General features: G+C 35.6%; 1 protein-coding gene across 2 annotated transcripts in view; it reads right to left on the bottom strand.

Moving 5' to 3' along the window:
* Positions 1-20,840, bottom strand: part of LOC131034065 (uncharacterized) — an 87,009-nt gene that overhangs the window by 10,382 nt on the left and 55,787 nt on the right. For both annotated transcript variants that reach the window (XM_057965416.2, XM_057965417.2), the window contains exons 3-6: positions 9,137-9,385; positions 3,114-3,248; positions 2,543-2,722; positions 2,169-2,330 (exon numbers count right to left, since the gene is read on the bottom strand). In XM_057965416.2, coding sequence (XP_057821399.2) covers positions 2,169-2,330; positions 2,543-2,722; positions 3,114-3,248; positions 9,137-9,385 — 726 coding nt within the window. The remainder of the gene's footprint in view (positions 1-2,168; positions 2,331-2,542; positions 2,723-3,113; positions 3,249-9,136; positions 9,386-20,840) is intronic.

The raw sequence follows: 20,840 nt of genomic DNA, 5'->3' as shown, positions 1-20,840 counted from the left end.
TGATGGCAAGGATCTCATGCAATCAAGAGTCACACTTTGTCACTAATTTCCTCACCTTCTAGATTATGTTAGCTACAACACCCAATCTTAAGTGAATGTTGTGAGCAAAAGCTAATTAGAAAGTCCTTATTACAAGAAGGTTGAAGATAAAACAATTGTAAAGACCATTTTTCATAATAGATTTGTCAAAGTCGTGGAGGAGATCATCAATGTAAATTTTCAAACTCCAATTTCTTTTTTTTTTTCCCTAACGTCACAATTTGCTGATTTTGTAAAATTTTGATATTAAGGTCTCAAAACTGTTGGTTAGGGTTCTACAATTGGTGGATAAAAAACAAAACACAGTGCAGTATCTATACAAGACCGTGGATAAAGCCAAAGAGGTGATTTAGCATTTGTATGGGTTGAATAAGACCAAATACAAACCCATATGGCTCATTGTTGATCAAAGGTGGATCCAACAACTCCACCAACATATTCATGTTGTTGTCCACTATTTGAACCCCAAGTTTTTTTCTTCCCCTTCTTTCAAAGCAAATGCAAAGGTTATCCTTGGCCTCAACACATGCATTGAGAAATTAGTTGATGATGAGAAACTTGAAGACCTCATACTTGATGACATACAGAGTTATAAGAAAACCAAGGGAGCATTATTTTCTTCAAATTTTTGCATTCATAGAAGAGCAATTCTGCAGCCAAGTAAAAGAAAACATACATGTTTAATCTTAGTTTACTATTTGCTTTAATTTTTAAGTTTACTAAAACCCTTACAAATTCATAAATGAAAAATGTTATTCTTGCAAATTTGTAGCCAGAAGATTGTGGTGCCACAACACCTAATCTTCAAAAGCTTGCCATCTGGATTTTATCTCAGCCTTGGAGTTCTTCTAATTGTGAGTGAACTAGAGTGATTTTACGCCATTCACACAAAGAAGTGCAATAGATTAGCTCAAAAATGCTTGAATTATCTTGTCTATGTGTGGTACAGCCTTCAATTGCATGAAAAGAAGGTACAAGGGCAGGATACACATGAAGCACTTGACCTTGATAACATTGATCCATATTCAAATGGGATTGTTGAGCTTAAAGATGTTAACATGGAACCATTCTTAACTGCTGATGAGTTAGCTAATGTGGAGGAGGCAGCTGAATGGGAAGTGAATGTGACGGCATCTAAAGAAGTAAAAGGTGATGTTGGTGAGCCATTAGGTGCAGGTCCCTTGCATACACAGCTTGATCCTATAACAATGGATGAGGCACCTATTGAGAATATTGCAGCCATGCCATCCACTTCTACAACACCCACACAATGGCAACAGACTTTTTTGAGCTTTAGTCATAGATAAAATTTATAATTTATATTTTTTATTGATATTGAAACTTGAAGTTCATATGTATTTAGCTGTTGTAACTCGTTTTTTGGTCTATGACATGTATTATACTCTAATTTTGATTTATATATAATGAAAATCAGTAATATGTGTTTTTGAAGAATATTTTTTAAAAATTATGTATTTTCAAATGTATGATAAATTTGCCAAGGTTTTGCCAAGTCCATAGTTTTTAAAAAATTTGGGCCTGCCGAGCCTGAGTTTTTCAACTATGAGTATAAATAACCTGCAGGTTATCCTTGACATCCAAAACCTTGTAGGTTATCATGGAATTCATTAGACAACCTTGCCAAAAAGGTTTGAAGAGGTCTGTAGCATATGCAGAGCTTATTAAGAGCCATAGTTGTAACTGCCCATATGAAGTACCTTCTTGCACTAAGTTTAGCAATGACAAATGCTAAGACACAAGCCAGAAACTGAATGATCCTTTTTTATTTCTCATGTGTTCAAATTGAATGGAGTAATACATCAATGCCAAAGATCTGATATATGCATCACAGGCAGCACCAACATACCTTTTACAAATGAAAGTATGTTCAAGAGGGTACATGCAGCTGTTTTTCTTGCATGTGTTTGTGCATACATTAGTGCATGTGGTGAGAACATAAGTGCTTGTGTTTATCCACGCTTCTACATGTGTGTGTGCATATGTGTTCTTTTGTGTGTGTGTTTGCTTGTGTGCATGCATGTGTATATGTGTGTATGGGTGAAAATGAAGGCATGTAAGATGTGCCTCTATGTGCGTATGTTGCATAAGGATAAGTAACAGTTAAGTACCCAAATATCTGCCCATAAGCTGGTACCAGACTTTGGGACAACCACAACAGCATTTGATATGCGTTTAGCTGCTGGAAGCACATCACTACTCCATCCTACTGCAACCCAAACATCCCCAGTTCCAAAAGCTCTCAGATAATGTGCACTATCAAATAACCGAACCTGCATGATTCAAGTCAAAAAATTTGTTAAGTTTAAATGTGATCAAGCATGAAATATCGAAATGAAAGAAAACAATAAGAAATTGAGTATCAACTTTCTGAGCTAATGTAGTTACAAAATTAATACTATTTTTTCCTAAAATTAATTTGACACATTTCTTTTGACATGTTTTCCAACCAGGACTAACAGCACAAAAGGAAAAAACCCTTCACCTGTTTTTGTAAAATATTGAATGTTGCCCTCACTACCTGTCTCTCATCACGAATATCAGATTCAAAACTTGAATTATAGGATTTCCCCAGAAATTTTAAGACTGCACCAACTACCTCCCTGGGAGCATCCACCATTGAAATTTTACCCTCAAGCTCTGGCCTCCACAGATCGTCCCAGTCCTACAAGACTCCTTATATGAGAATAACACCAAACCTTAAAGAGTTAAAGGGACAAGATATCTTGGATAGTATATATGGAAATTCAGTATCAGTTACTAGCTTCTAATTTTGCTTCACAGTATACTCTGGTAAACGAAAGCAGTATTTTGCTAATAGAGTTCTACAGTCAACCTATGCATCTGCATAAGCTCAAGAGATGTAAATTGTAAACACCCATTGAGTTTTGCAAGTGAGAAAAATACTATTTGTATCAATGCTATTTTAGATGATAATGCTAACACTAACAAAGTAAGAAACAAAGAGATCAAAAGTTTAAAATTGAATAAATACTGAGTACTGCTATGCTGCTATATGGCATTTTGCATTCAAAATGCTAGATTAAACCACTCACCTTAATTGGAGGTATATTGTGTTTCACAAATTTATCTTTTCTGTATGCCACTACCATGCAGCCCCAGCGATATGGAGCTCCCCAGATTTCTCCCTTGGGATCTATTTGACCATCATGATTCCTGCGTAAATAAGCCTGCAGAAGATATTAGTAAGAAGTTAACATGTATTTCCTTTGAGTTGCAATTCTTATGCGCGTTGACTTAAAGCGTAGGACAACATATGCAGCTAATTATCATCATAGGAACTGCTATCTACATCTTCAAATCTAAGAAGTACATTGCTCTAAACTTTAATATATCTGAACAAGGAGCTGAAAAGTATCTTTGTAAGAGGAAAGGTCTCACATAAGAATCCAACTTGTAAATTTTTGTGACTCTTAGCTTTTCACTATGGAGGTAATGTGAGGAATTGAGCTTATTTGAGACGAATTGACAAGAGATTAATATCCTTTCATGATACAGCATAATAGATCAAGCTGCATGGGAGCATAGTTAGCATGTACAAAATCAAAATGCTTTGAATCTAGCAGAAAAACAATATTTCCTATATATGCATAGAGTAGAAATTCCCTGACAACAGTGAAGACAAACGCGTGTATGATTGAAGTTCGACAAGACAGCAAAATCCTCTAGTTCTAAGGATTCCATGAAGCATATAACAGTAGTGATTTCAATTAAACTAAGCAAATCTTCTTAAGTTAGTTTATCCAAAATTATCTAAACTTTGTTAATGCTCTCACACATACAAAAATCCCATTGAATTAAGGCTTTTAGCAAATTTCTCATTAGCATTTCACCATGTATTCAAATGTTTTCTAATATAACCGCCTCCAACTTTTACAATGCATTTTCATGCAATACCCATTCAAGCACATATTCAAAACTATTATACAGCAATTAAGGTAAGGATTAAGGGTCTTCTATATAAACGAGCAACAAACTATGTTGGATGAAGACTAATAGCTATTAGAATAATATCTTTCTCTGTGTTATTAATGGTCATTTAAGTTGTTTCTAATTTCGCCTCTAGTTAACGATTGTTTCTTTTAGAAACATCGTCTTTGTAACTCTATTTAAAGGAGCTTTGTCTCCTTGATTAATTGAACGACATCGATTCTTTGAAATCCATATGCTTTTGCATCTGTATTATGGTATCAGAGTAGAAAGAAAAAATTTGTTTTTTCTAAAAATTTTCGAATGAAATTTTTCATCAGTGAAAAAACAAATCTAGGCCCTGCGATTTTTTCAGAATTCGAAATTCAATTTTTTTTTTTCTAAAGGGTTTTCTTCCAAGCGATTTTTTCTACTGTTCTTCGCGTTTTCTATGGTGGATTTCTTTTTAACCAGACCTTTGTCCCGCGATGCCATTAATCCTCTGCGCGTGATGCGTTTTTTCCACCTACAAATTTTTTTTCTGCCATTTTTGGACGGAAATCTGCATATTTTATTAGGGTTTTTACCCTTCAGATCAAGTCGAATGTTTTTTCTGATTGCAGATTCTTGGTGGGTTTTTCGAGAGCTCAACTAGGTTGTTTTCAGAATTTTGTGGATGCATCGTTTTCCGTGCCTCAAATTTCGTGCCAGTGGATTTCAATTCTAATTTCAAATTCTTTTTGGGTTTTCTTCGGATTTTTCTGTGTCAGTCGAAATTTTTTGTTGAAATCTGTGTCAGCCGTACTTCATAATTTTTTTGAAGTCTGTACCTGTATCTGCCTCTGTTTTCTGCATTGGGATTTGTGCTTTGTATTCCGTGCTATTGCCTCTTCTCTGATTTTTGTTTTCCGTGCATTGGGAAACGTGCAAGATGGCGTCATTGACCAACTTGATGTTGGAAGGCAATCAGTGATTTAATGGCAAGAATTATAACACCTGAAAGCAGCGCATGCTGACTATTTTGAATATTGTCGCCTTGATCTTGTCTTGGGAACAAAATCTCATCCTACCACAGTCGGATCAGATCTAGACAAGTTTGATGACCGGAATCGAGAGGCTGTTATGCTTCTCAAGCTCTCTGTCACAGATGACCAGTTACCTCAGATTCCTTCCGGCAAGTCAGCCTCAGAAATTTGGAAGCGTCTAAAGGAGTTGCATGAGACATCCGACAAAAGTCGAGCGTTCTTTCTAAAGAACCAGTTGTTCTCCATCATGATGGATGAACGCATGTCCTTACAGGAGCATCTCACAAAGGTAAAGGACATTCGAGATCAGCTCAAAGCTATTGGTCGGAAAATGGAGGAAGAGGATATGGTAGTCATAACCCTGAAAAGCCTACCAAAATCCTATGAACACTTCATAGAGACTCTCAATATTACGTCTACGAATGTTGATCTGAAATTTCCAAAGTTATGCACCAAACTTCTGCAACAGGATCGCTAGAAACAACAGTTTGGTAGCAGTGCCACTTCATCCTCCTCTGAGCAAGCCTTTGCAGCCAAATCCTTTCACAAAGATAAAGGCAAATCTCAGTCATCTCAGTCCTCTTAGCAGAAGGGCTTTAGTCAGTCACAGGAAGGCTTGAAAAAGAAAAAGGTTCAATGCAATTATTGTCACAAATATGGCCATCTGATTAAGGATTGTCGCAATCGGATAGCTTCTGAACAATGAAAGCAGGGAGGGTCTCAGCCTAAGGCCAATGTCGCTGAGCTCACAGAGCAGAAAGAGTTTGCCTTTTATGCCTTCATGGCTAAAAGACCTGCAAACCATGTGAAATCTTCTGCTTGGTACAATGATTCTAGTGCTTCTCGGCATTTCACTCATAGGCGTGATTGGTTTATAAAATTCACTCCCTATACTAATTTAGTTATTTTTGGAGGAGGTGAGGAGTATACAGTTGTTAGCAAGGGCAACGTTCAGATACAGTCTGGTGGGAGGAATCTCATATTCCTCAATATGTACTACGTTCCTGGCATGGAACTGAACCTTCTCTCTGTGAGTTAGATTATGTGGCATTCTCCTTAGCTTGATGTCATCTTCAGTGCACATAAGTGTTCTATTATTGATCATGCGACACGCACTACAATTGTTGTTGGAATTGACGATCATGGTCTTTACAGACTTGCAGCAAAATCCTCCTCTATCACCCGTCTATGGCATCAACGATATGGTCACCTGAACATTCACTATCTTTCTCAGCTTGTTCGGGAAGACTTAGTACATGGCCTACCTGAAATTCAAACTCAGAATCAGCGAGTTTGTGAATCTTGTCACGCTGGGAAGCAGCACAGGACACCATTCAAGGATGGTGACTCATGGCGAGCATCTAAGGTACTACAATTGGTCCACGCTGATGTATGTGGTCCAATGAATACCACTTTTGTTACTGGGTGCAGGTATTTCTTACTTTTTGTTGATGATTACAATCGTAAGATGTGGGTGTACTTTCTTAGACAGAAATCAGATGTGTTTCCTGTATTTCAAAAATTTAAGGCCTTGGTAGAAAAAGAGTCTGGTTGTTCTATTATTACTCTTAGGTCTGATAATGGGGGGGAGTTTGTTCTACTACTTTCTCCACTTTCTGTGATACACATGGCATAAAACGTCAATTAACCACACCAATACACCCCTCAACAGAACGGCGTTGTAGAATGTCGTAATCGCACCATTACAGAAATCCAATAAAGCTTATGTGATTGGCAGTTGAAATCCCAATCAGCTTATGTAGGGTTTTCAGTGATGAGCACTAATCACAAATTAGTTGTTCCCTTCTAATAATGTCAAGCCACTAAATCTAGCATAGAGTACCCAGATGGATCCAGATACATTAAAAGTTCAAGTGGAGTGAACATGCAATATTTTAGTAAAAGAGATACCTGACCACAAGAGTGGTTTCAAACCTAGCAAATGAAACAGCCCTAAGCTACATCCATGCCTGAAAGAAGGCTCCATCTAAGCCTCCAATGATAAAAGATTAGGGTAAAATTTATGGCTCCACTCAGCCATAAAATCTTTCAAACTCTATAAAAGTAAGTTATCATTAGTATACGTGAAAGCACCACAGATCAATATACTAATAAATTCATTGAAATGTCACTAGCATTTACCAACAAGAACTTATTAAATTTTAAGTGAAGACACAAAAATTCCAAGATGGTTGACCAATAACGAATGCAAAGAAAGGAAGTTCCAAACATGTTAAAAATTTGACCCCATGCCACACACACCTCCAACTATTGGTAACTACAGTTCAAGGTATGGAATAAAGGTAGGGATTTGCATATAAATTTAATCTTATCCATAGAACATCTATCAAAACACTTGTTCTAAGCAATTATGTTGAAGCACAAAATCACTTAAAGATTACAAGTCATTTTGGAGAATAAATCTTTTACTATTACTATCATGGCAAACTGTCTAGATTAAAAAATATTTGATCCATCCAAGATAATCAATAATTCATGCTAGTCAATCTGTTTAGCTCCTCTTATTGCATTTTCATTTTAAGAATGTATATTTGACAATATAAAAAAGAATACCTTTTATGGATATAATCTTAAAAAATAATTAAAATTTCTTGTGATCCATAAATATGATACGTATCATTTTTTGATGCTCAAAAATAAAACACTTAGGGCATCGAATAGAAACCGAAATCTAATCACAAAGGATGCCTTGAATCCTATTTAACTCCTATCAAATACCAAAAGTAGAAAAAAAATTATTTGACATGCTCAATATCTTGCAAGGGCACAACAACATACCAAAATATATGAGGCAAATTACTGAAAATTGGTCATCCAAAGAAATCAAAATACTGGACAAAACAGCAATAACTGATGGAAAATTCAATGTGCATTTGCTGCAAAAGAAACAAAATGTGAAGCGAAAGGCCAACACCATGCCATCCATGCAAAATTGTCAATAGCATCTCCCAAACCTTAATGTTTTCTTCAAGAAAACAAACCATAAACCATCATGACCAAATATAACTCAAGGCAATCCTCGGTGAGACACTTCTGGAGAAATCTGTGTGAGTTTAGTTTGCAATCAATATTTCGGATCACATTCCATGATCTATCATCCTGATGAAGAAACAAGATGGTGGATTGCTGACATTGCTCAATAAAAAACATGAGATAATAAGGGGAGCGGAAACAACATAACAAAATTTAGATATAAGAAAATTCTTGATAAAGGGGGAAGTGATGAAAGCAGAAGAGGGCAAAAATAATAATAAATTAACATAGTAATAATAATGATAATGATCGTAATCATAATAGTAAAATAAAAAAATACTACTGCAAATGATGAAAAGATCAGCGGATAGGGTGAAAACAAGTCAAAAAAGGTAGAGATTACAAAGAGAACACAAGTTGCAAGTAAAAGGAAAGAAAAACATAGTAATGATGATGGAATTAATACAAAAAATGAATAAAAATGAAAAGAGGATAGAAAGTACTCTTAGGGATGGTCAGATTATAAAATTTGACCCCTTCACTGTAATTATTCTACAATGTTGCATCTATAATAAAAAAATGATAATAGAAAGGGTGCAACAAGTAATTTAGTCAAGAATTTGTGTGGATGACAATTTATATGGTAGCAGCAGGGTCTAAACCTCATTAATGGAGATAGATGCCATATTTCCACTATCTTAGAAACGAAGTCCTTAATCTAAGAGCCCCCTTATGGTATATGCAATGGCTTATGTTAGTGATTCACGTGGCCAGAGCAGTTGTATTGTGAAAGTTGTAAATTATAGTCTGTTGATCTTTATCATTCTAAAGAGGCAAATAATTTTCATGGTATTCCCTTAAATTAATTCAGATGCAATAAATGTCATAGATAATATCTGTAAGATAGCATATCGATTACAGGTCACAAGTTTTTTTATCTGCAACAGTGTATTGAGATTTTTTCTTCTTTGAAATTTGAAACTAAAGCTTTCTAAAAAACAGATTATAGATATAATTGAGTTTGCCTTTAAAAAATGCTCCTAACTTTTAAGGGAAGAACTATATTCCATTTAATTTCTCCAGAGTATTCATTCTATTTGAAATGACGATATAAAGACTCAAAGAGATACCTTCCATCTATCACCTAGACGAATGAACCAATCTTGTTGATCAGCATTCTTTATTGGTTCAATCACTCTGTCACAAATGGCCATCTCTAGCCAGGAGTCCCCAACTGTTACAAGATCAGCTGCAAAGATAGACCGAGGTGTCAAATGACCTTTTCTGAAATCTGAAGCAAGTTCAGAAATGATTCCACTAAGGCTTCCTCGGAACTCAACTTGTAACTTCAATCTTCTACCTTGAGCTTGTACAAAGTCCTGCAATTACCAGTCATCAGGCAATAATGTACATTAAATTGTATGACGGTGACCTCTGTAATCTTGATTTTATATGACACTTTGAAATTCTATAACATAACACTAATATCCAGTAAACAGATTCCCAGACACAAGGTTTGAAAATACATAACAGTTTAAAATTTAAATACCTAATATCAATGACATATTTGTAACAACAGAAGACTTTGGAATCATTTCCTCAACAACAGAGAGAGCATTCATTTTCTCCTTGAAGTAGACAATATGGAGAATTGAGCAACAGTCTATGAGGTACCAGAAAGACAAAAGGATCATTAAGAAGTCAATATCAATTGCTTTAAATAGAAAAACAGAATGTAGGACAAAAATCTTGGAAGTCTTAGCATATGTTGAAAAGAAGAATCCAACAATGACTTAAATCACAAGAATAAAGAATTGCCTTTTTACAAAAGCCTTAAGCTGACAAACTCATAATTCATCACAGAAAGCAGTAATAAAATATTATCATTGAAATATTATCTGCAATTATTTTCAACAATTGACTGTGAAACAAGAAATGACAGTCATGATACATCAATTTAAAAATCACACACAAACTCATAGGGCATTTCATATCATAATATAGTTTATCTGAGCTCCAAGAAAACAGATAAATATTCAATATTAAAGTTTCATTTAGCCATAGAAGATATAGCAGACAAATTAAAAGCATACTGCAATAACAGCAAACTGAACTTCCAATATTTACACCAAAGAAGCATTAATCGTTTGGGGAATTAATCGGCAAACCAAAAGTATAAGATTTTTTGAAAGAATCGGGAAAAAATCGGATTTAAAAAAAATGTAAAAATTTGAAGAAAAACAATCAAAAACTACTTTTTTTTATATTTAAGGGCATTTCCATAGCATAGAGATATTGAGAGCAGATAAAATACAGAGAGTTCAACCCATAAATTGTAGAAAATAGAGTTTCGTTGTTTATATTCATATTGCCGATTATATTGCACAAAACATACAACAACAAAAATAATAACTAGATTGTGACAATTGTCAAAATGTCAATTCCAATATAGTTTGTGATTTTGTACAAAGTCAACCTATAGGCTAAGTACAAAGTGCCAAAAATCAATTGTAGCTAATGACATGCCAGAGGTAGGAGGCCATGATAACGAAGCTCTTGGGTGAGAGCTTGTCCTAGCTCGTTCAACAAATTGGAGCTTGTGTTGCACAAACAATTTTTTCGGTTGTACTAATGTTTGCCAAAGTCCTAATTTTAGATTATTATTCAATGTGTCTTTTTTTTTAAAATTAAAATTTGATTGGAAACTATAGAGACTGAAGTTAGTAGGTTGGTGGCTTTACGTATTTACTTTATTCATTTAAACTACAAAATATAAAATATTGGGCCTGGTTTTGAGTTTTCAATAAGTATTAATTATTAAATCGTCAACAATATGTAGTAATTGATTATACATATATAATTTTTTATATTTAGTTACTTTATTTATTTATTTTATTAATTTAGACTTAAAAAATTAATTTAATTACATATTTATAAGAAATAACATTTAAGTATTTTAAATGTTTATATATTTTAATTTTTATTAAAAAATTAAATTTACATCAGTTTATATTCTAATTTTGTTCAAGACTGTATAGCTTTAAATTAGATTGTAGGGTTTAATAACATAATATAAAATTAAATAGAATTTTTATTTTTTGCATTTAAAAATATATTTTAAATAATTTTCCTAAATAAATATTTATTTATAAATAAATTATTAAATAAATAAATAAATTTTCATCTGATAAAATTTTTCCATTCAAATAATTAATTTTTTCGATAAATTTGATTTTTAAAACATATAAATAATATATCCAAAAATTTATTAAAATAAATAATATTAAAGAAAAATTTATTAAAATAAATAATATTAATTTTGTTTAATTTATTTTAAATATTTAAATTTATTAATATTAATAATTAAAATTTTAAATTAAATATTCTAAAATATTAAAATTTTAAATTATTGAATGTTAATATTTAAAAAAAAGAAAAACAACAAAATAAAATTATATTTTATTAAATATGGTGCAAATTAGGCAGCGTATATAGTAAACTAAAATAATACATGTATTATAAAATTATAGTATTGAATATCGTGCAAAGTAAAACAATAAAATTATATTGTGTTAAATATTAATTTCATACTTTATAGGATTTTTGAATAGCAGAAAACGTGGATGCCCACAAACCCTACTTTTTCCTGCCATGACCATCGCAGAATTGTGTTGGCACGCAGCTCAGACAACATTGAAATTTCTACTAAGCAGCGACCCTCATACCTCTCGACCACGAAAATGAGTTATAACCCTCGCACGACCTGATCTACAATGTATTCGCAGCTTTTTCTTTCCGGATTTTGCAGATTTAGGGTTTTCGCCATAGTTTTTTGAGTGTTGACTTTTTGGCGTGTTTTTGGACGATTAACCGTGCGATTTAATCGCGATTCAACTGCTAAAAATCGTGGAAAAGCGTTGACAGATTTTTCCACAATTTTTGGGGGGAAAAAATCGGCACCACTCACGATTGCCGATTAATCACGATCAGTCACGATTTTTTCACGACTATTGCTTCACTGATTTACACAACCCTTAGGCACATCTGTGTGCTTTCTGAAACAATATTTAGAAAACATATGTTTCCCAGAACACCTTTTTGTACTTTTAACGGATGTTCTCTCTCCCTCTCCCTCTCTCTCTCTCCCCACAGTCCCCCTTATGGGCTGGATTCTTTCGCCTTCTATGGAACAATTTCATGTTACGATGTCATCAATAATACATTTTAGTGACCTGCTCATAGAAGCTGCTTTACATGATTGCTGAGTTTTTGTCATGTCCCCTCCTTGATCATTATATATAACATAACGAAACACTTATTATTATTATTGAACATAATAATTATTAACGAATGATTATTTGAAATTTATTTATTTATTAGATAATATTATTTAATTAATATTTATTACTAATAATATTCTTGAAATATTCAAATAAAAATAAATTGTAACTATGGTGTTGTGGGGGAAGAATTGAGAAATAATACATAGACCATCTGGTGAGGGGCAACATACGGTGACATAAAGAAGGGAATGATAGCATGGAAGCAAAAAGAAACTCATAACAACAACGATAAATAGCTGGGAATAACAATTGTGTTAACAGCTATTGATATATGTCTTGATAGCAGTAAGAATTAGTAAACAACGATTTGTATAAGGCTAAGCAATGGCAAGGAATATAGTGTTAGGTAGTCGATAAGAGTCTTCAAGCCAACTAGCCACCTTACTAATACCAGTTAATAATGTCAGTTAAGACAAGAAGGATGAACTAATCGATATTGGTTATGAAGAGGCACGAAGGCAGCTATTATTAGATCTACTAACAACTGCGACTATAGTGGAAAGACTGATCGCTGTTTTTAAGGGTTTGATCAAGAAGCAATGTGACTCATCAAGTCCAAGGGATGTCGTCCTTTCGAGTTGGGAGGTATAAGAGCAAGTCCAAACACATCGAATTGGGGGGCATAGCAGAGGATGGACAATTCACCAACAGTCACACACATCTGACGGAAAGAACATGGAATCGATCATCAAAGGAGATTGGCCATCATGATATGAATATCAGAAACAAAGGCATCATGAGCCTCTGCATAAGACAATAACAATCAACTTAAGATCATAAATATCTTCCAGATGCCTTGATCTGATCATTCATTCATGAGGTAGCCGATATGTTTATTAATACACTGAAGAGACACTCCGACATGGTTGATATCTTACCCATGATCTAATTATCATATTTGGTGTTAACGTGAGGTTGACCACTATGCGTAAATGATTATGTGGAAGGAGATCTATATATATTGCGGGAGGTGCTTCTAGTCAATATTAAAATCGATATTAGAACAAGTCAACACCATTTTACGAGTAAGGAGCATGATATGGCCATCGATTACTCGACAAACATCAGTTAATAAAGCCATTGCCATATTAAACTAATCAATTATTTTGGAGGAAGCAATTTGCTTGAGGTATCATTATGAAGAGATGTATATCTAAAAAGCAACCTTCCCGTCATATATATATGGGAGATTGAACGCATTCCAACAAGAGGGCATTAAAAGTGGTATCAGAGCATGTTCCTACACACCCGGGGGAAAATAATTAGAGGAGCTGCACCCTGCCACGGACACACTCAGCTAGCGATTGAATCTGTAAGAAATTCTATGACTTGCATATAGTCGAATATAGATGCAATATATGATATTCTTTGGGCGATAATATCTATATACTTGTAATGTTAATACATTGTATTCATGATTCAATATTGATAACTCCCTCCTGTCGGTTTGATTAATCTGCGCTTATGTGTCTGATCTTTGACACTGCTGAACATGGTCTGTAGAGGGAGAACCGTTGTTATGCACCCTCACAGGCTGAGGGAGAACCGTTGTTAAGGCACCCTCATAAAATGGCTTGTTTAGGGAGAACCGGTGTTAAGGCACCCTCATAAAATGGCTTGTTTAGGGAGAACCGCTGTTAAGGCACCCTACAAGACTACATTAGTAGGGGGAACTGTTATTTAAGGCACCCTACATGATAATATTGAGTAGGGGGAACTGTTGAACAAGACACCCTACATGATTATTTTATCCATTAACATAATTTATGTTTCTGTTTAAAATATTGCTACAGGAGTCTATTTTATAGTTGCTTATATAATCATTCCTTAGTGTAAATTGTAGTATTTTCTGACTCTATTTTGCAGGATTGACTATAGCAGAAATTGAGGTACTTTCTCTTAATCCCTACACTGAGATCTGAAACATCATAACTAGGATACTTTAAGGTCATTTTATTAAGGTACGTGTTTGATGTGTATTCATTTCCTTATGTCTGACATATGTACTTCATGCCTTGCGTGCATTTATAATTCATGACTTGCAGCTATTCAATGAGCATTTGTTTCATATGCTTTAAAAATATATATGTATGCCTTGAATGAATGGTCATATATTTGTATGTATGCTCCATGTCCTATATGCTTTATGGGTGTTTCACACCTTATGCGTATTCATGATTATGTCGTAAGTGTTTTCATGTGTATGACTCAGGCCATATGTATATTCAAGCCTTATTAGAATATTTAATTATATTTTAGCCACCTATATTTAGTTCCTTGTTTAATGGTCATTTAGCTTTTTAGTTAATTAGCTTTTAAGCTTTATTTAGCATTTAGCTTTTTCTTTTAGTTAATTAGCTTTTGAGCTTTATTTAGCGTTTAGCTTTTTAGTAGTTCACTATAAACGACTTGTTCTTAATTTAGAACGTCGTCCTTGTAATCTCTTTATATATGTTTGTATATTGTTGAATAGATTATCCGATTATTGAATCATTCAATCAATTTATTTTTCAAGCCTTGCAATGTATATGTTTCATATTCTACATGTGTATGGATGCTTACGTATATGCCTAATGCTTTGCTCATTTCCTTACATGTCTAAGGTATACTTCATGTGTGTTCATGAGAATGCTTCTTGCCTTAAGTATATTCATGTATCCTCTATGTCCTATGTGTATACTTTATGTTTTACGTGTGTACTTATTGCCTTAAGTGTATACTTCATGCTTTAAGTGTATTCATGTGCCTTATGTATACTTATCTCAAGTGTATACTCATGGTTTGCAGATATCTATGTGTTTACTATATGCCTGATGTATCTCCAACCTGATTTCTCCATCAAGTACATGTATGTCTTAATGATTATGAGGCTGTTTAATGCTGCCATGTTTTCGGCATAATTACATCTTGCACCTTCCTAATGTATGCTTCATGTACTCTTTCCTTATATACTACGTGTATTTGTGTGATTACTTCATGTCTGATATGCTTTCAGCATGTATGCCTTGTGTCTTTATGTGTGCCTCATAACTGATGTGTCTTTAGCATGTTCATGTTGACATGTAGCTAGGTCGGATCCCTAGCGAGGGCTGACCTAGTCTTGGAATTGCTAATTGGCCTTCCGGGCTTAGCAATTCTCCATAAAATGCGCAACTTATATGTTTAATATAAAGGTATTGGTCTGGCCCTAAATAAGTAACTTGTAATTAAATAGGACTGATCCTATTCTTGGTGTCAAATCAGTAAGGCCGACTTGATGTCTTTTAGGTAGTAGCCTTACCTCATATATATTCAATTGTCTTGTAGTCTTTCACATACAATGAATACATGCAATTTGCAATAAGCGAACTTGTGCTTGGGGGCGATGATAAGACCTTATCGTCTATGGTTGGGAAGGTAACAATTTGATGGTTGCCTGCGGTGAACAAGCACAGCCCGAATTTCAACAGTTCACTCCATGAGTACCTTCCTTATACAAGCTTTGTACCTACATATATCTGTGTATTGCTTCAGGCCTTACATGTCCAATGTGCATACTTCATGCCTCGATGTATTGGTGTATTACATTGTGCTTTACATGAATGCTCCCTCTATGCTTCAATGCCTTATTTATACTACTTCATGTTTACATGTGTACTACTTCACACTTTGTGTATACTTCATGTTTGTCTTGCATTACATGTCTAATATGTATTTAAGTGTATTGCTTCATGCTTGCTTTTTCGGCATAATTACATCTTGCACCTTCCTAATCTATGCTTCATGTACTCTTTGCTTATATACTACGTGTATTTGTGTGATTACTTCATGCCTGATATGCTTTCAGCATGTAAGCCTTGTGTCTTTATGTGTGCCTCATAAATGATGTGTCTTTAGTGTTGGTTGAAAATTTTGTACACTTGGGGGAAATATACAAAATTGTGGTTTCAACCACAGCACACGAGTAAAAACTCTCCTAATTAAGGGAAGGCTCCCCCTATCTAACTAAGACTGAAATAAAAACAGGGTGGCACAGCAGTCTTCCTTCTTTCTTCAAGAAAGACAATATCCTTTTCTCTTCACAGAAAAGGATAGCGATTGAAAATGAACAGCAGTAACTACTTTCAAGTGAAATGAGAGAAAGGAAATGAAGTTTCCTGAAAGCGCAAAGACTTCCGTCACTTCCTTCGGGACGGGACAGCAATATCAAGCTCAAAGACTTGACTATTAGAAGTCCTATCTACCCTTTGCTATACTAAATTTTACAACGAATAAAAGATAACAGCTCAAAGACTGGAATAATCTATTCTTTTAACACAAAGACAAGAACTAATGCAAGCTCAAAGACTTGCTGCTATTTCTTATCAAACAGTAATTTTTCCTCAAGAATAGACGCAAGCTCAAAGACTTGCTACTCCTTCTAGAGATTTTTCCTATTTTAATTAATCTTCTCTACTTGCAGCTCAAAAACTTCAAATCAGATTGGACTAAGCTACTTTAGAAACACTTTGCATAGAAGAAATAAAAAGATTCAAACTCAAACATGTAGCTCAAAGACTCAAAACTTGAGTAATTCTTCTTTCTTATTCTTCAAAACCTTCAATTCACATACATAAGCTCAAAGACTTCTTGCTGTAAATTTGGCAGAGTTTTTGTTTGCTTTCCAAAAGATATATTTACAATGGACCTCTCAAGTATTTATAGAAGAGGAGCCTTGAGAAAAAGGTGGGAGGATCCTAACTAACTTGAGAGATTCTCTCAACCACCAAGACTCATTCAATAAATAACTGAGACTTCATTAATTAACTAAGAGTTACTCTAACTAACTAAGACTTATTCCAACTACAGTCCTAATTGGACACAACTTGTAGTTGCCTTACATGTAATTACAAAAGTGCAAGTAATGTGTAACTTGCATTTTACAAAAATACTTTTACATGTAACTTGTCAAAACAAAATTACAACTAAAAATTACAAAAGAGGGAAAATTCAACTAAGTATTGAAAAACACTTAAGTTGCATTTTGTGAAGACACGAATCTTTGAAATTTTCGGATGCTCACTTGTAGTTCCTCGGGATTCGGTTCATGGGTGTTCTTAGCAACAACCATAGTCTTCACAATAGTGTCGTGACAACGGAGGAGCGCGGAATTGTCTTTATCCAGGATAGACTGGATCTCATGCAAAAAGGTTTGGTGTTTCATCAATGCTTGAATTGAAGCTGCTGAGAATTGTTCGCTCCTCCATTCATTATGAATCCTCATCTGTAAATCAGCAAGAACCTCTTCTTCTAGAATTGGCTCTCCATCCTGACTTACTATATTGCAAGAGGCCCTTTCACAATGTGAGACAATACCTCGATTGACTTCATCCCGGAATCTTCTTGCATCACTGATCTCCTCAATGAGGGATTTAAGAACAAGGGTCTTGTTTTCCATGAGTTCCTCAAATTCCAAGTACATGACCCTGGAAGAGATGATGGCGTGCTCCTGCAAAATACTCAACTGTTGTTGGGGCATAGTACGCCAGATTGCCAGACTTTTCTCAACACTTTCCAGATTTTTTTGAAAGTGTTAGAAGTCTGATCCAGTTTCTCCTCAATGGTTTCCAACTTAGACATTATTTGAAAAATGTCTTTTACCACTTGTACACATTGATCATGAAGCTGATCAACCCAGGAATCCAGTGCTTGTACTTTCTGAGCAGCCCTTTCCACTCCACGAATCGATTCTTGGGAACCAGAAGAACCTATGAAGTTACTCCCTTCAGCAGCAGGTTTTGTGATTTTATGAATGGCTGCCATGAGCTGTCGGTTTTCTTCTTCTAGCTTGTCTTTCTTTGCAAGAAGATCGTCGCACCTTTGCACTAGTGAAGCAACAGAAAACTGAGCATCATGTTTAATGACCTCATGTGTTTGCTTGCCCAATTCTACCCTTGTAACCTTATAATCAGCAGCTGACATTTCATCAAGTGGTTTATCTGCAATAGGTTCCACAATTTCAGCTACTTTCATCTTGTTGCTATCAACAGTTACCCTAGAGATAGTCTTCGCCTTCTTAGCAACTTTGGATCTAGACTATTTGAGTTGCTGGTAGTCAAAGGCATCAGGTGAGATCTCTTGCTTCTTTCTTTTCGGGGTGAAAGAACTAAGCCATGGAGGCAAAGTCATCAACTCACTTCCAGTAGCAACTGTAGGCAAAGGAGAAGCAGTTTCTGTTTGAATTACCATGGTCACCCTGGGAGGAATATCTGTTTGAATAGCGACCACGGTTTGCTCAGTTAACAATGGACATGAAGATTGCCTCATGAATTCTTCAAAACCAGAAGTGGAAGCATCGATTTCTGATAACTGAATGCAAGTGGGATTATCTTCAGGAACTTTCAACACACTTTCTCGTTGTTGATCAAGAGAAGGCTCGTATGCTGAAATGGGAACTGCATTCTGAGGAGACTCATCTATGAGCAAATCAGGGGGAGAAAGAGGCGTCTCAATGGAAACTAGAGGAATGACCTCATGAGGCGAGTCTGAAACTGGAGACCTGGGCGCATCGTCAGATTGCTGCCCCTCTTCTGGATTATCCAGATCGATCACCCGAACATGGAACCGTGATTTCTCCTTCCCACGGGTAGTCGTCTCCTCAGGAGGAAGCACTACTGCACGACTAACTCGTAACTTGATCCTTGTGCCTGAAGATGAAGTGCCCTCCTTGTTATCAATCTGAATCTCAGACTTCCGTCCAAGAGGCCCTGTAGAATCATCTTCTTTACCAACCTTGATTTTGATAAGTCTAACAGCATTACTTTTCAGCCATGTGTTAGTGTTGGCCAAGATAGGCTGAAATCTGTCAAGGATGGAGACGCACTCCTTGTGTGACCATTGGATCAAAGGAAGTGGAGCTTCCTCAACCCTTCGTGAAATGTATTCAGGATCAAGTATATGCCCGTCATCGATCATCCCTTGTGGGATATCCGTCAAGTTCAAGTCAACAATTTGCTCAACAGTGAGCCTGCAGTAATCCATCTTCAGAACTTCGACTTCCGTGCGGAGATCTACCCAGATGTCCTCAATGCAATGAACAGGCACAAAGGATTTCTTGATCTTCTCCTTCATACCTCTATAATCAAAATCAGCTCTAGGTTTGAACCTCTTAAGCTTGATTTCCTGCAATTCAACCTCCATGGCCTTAGCCTTCACAGATGTGACAAGGGAGTATCGACCAATTTTCAATGGGTTTGTGCTAGAGATCCCCATTCCAACCTTGTGTCTAGCCGACTGAAAAGTATGAACAGCCATGATCTGTCTTCCCAACTCCATAAGAATTATCTTATTGGTTGGGTATCTTGGAAACATGTATGGCTGTCCATCATAGCATCCAATCCTCATATAGGTGAAGGTGGGAAATTGCAGGAATAAACACCCATACTCAGACACCTTGGCCCATGCCTCATCTGATACTCTTTTGTTTCTGAGATCCACGTCAAACTGACACATGAAATATCCAAAGAATGCATCTTGGACTCTTCTGAAATGCAGTCTGCTAGGTTTCAATGGCAACTGGTCATAATATTCCCAAACTGGTATAAGCGAGCGATCACCCTTGGTAGAAAGACCTGGAAAGTGTCTAAGTGACGCTGCTAAATATACCAGGTAAGAATTCATGAAGAAGGTCATAGTGGTAGGAACTGCTGCAAGTTGTTCGCACAAAGCATCGCTGATGATTTCACCCCATGAAATATGATGCGACTACCGTATGAACATGATGAATTGATACATCCATGGCTCAAAGACATTAGAGTGCTCAAGGCCCATCATCCTGCTGAGAAGAGTGATGGTGTCTCCTATCTCCCACTTGAAATCACAACGGTACAACTTTGCCCATCTTGAGAAGGAAGGACGTGGCTCTTGGATCCACCTATTGATGTGTCGCTTGCAATCTTTTTCCCTTTTCACATAATACTCTTTTGCACTTTCTTTGCTGATTTCCATATAAACAGCTGCAGGAGGTATCTTGAAGACCTTCTCGATTGTATCCGCATCAAGACGAATTATAGCTTCACCATCATCATTTTTGATGATTCTTGACTCTTTGTCAAAATGATGGGCGCATGCAAGAACAAACTCAGGTTTTAGGGCAGCCACTAGGAAAGAAGATGCATGATGGATATGGCTGTCCAACAGCCGCTGCAAGTTGTTATCCTGTGGATCTTCTACCCTGTGAATGAATTCTGCCATATCAACGTGCCCTATTTCTGTGTCCCTGATGCGATCCAATGGAGAAGAAACCTGGGAAGGTGCAACCTCATTCTAGTATTTGTCATACTTGTATTTCATTTTCTTTGGAGTTGGCGATGCCGGCAAATCTGACATTGATTGTGAACCTGGAATGCCGTGATGAAGACTTAAAAGAGTTAAGGCAACATCATAATCAGCTGCAAATATCATTCTTTCTTCTTCAAATGGGTAAAACTTTGATCTCTGAATTTCACGGTTTTGTGAGAGGAAGAGGGGAGAT

The sequence above is a fragment of the Cryptomeria japonica genome, chromosome 2, assembly GCF_030272615.1.
Source record: "Cryptomeria japonica chromosome 2, Sugi_1.0, whole genome shotgun sequence".
NCBI lineage: Eukaryota > Viridiplantae > Streptophyta > Pinopsida > Cupressales > Cupressaceae > Cryptomeria > Cryptomeria japonica.
Note: the sequence above shows the minus strand (reverse complement) of the source record. Positions and strands in the feature narration are given on the sequence as shown.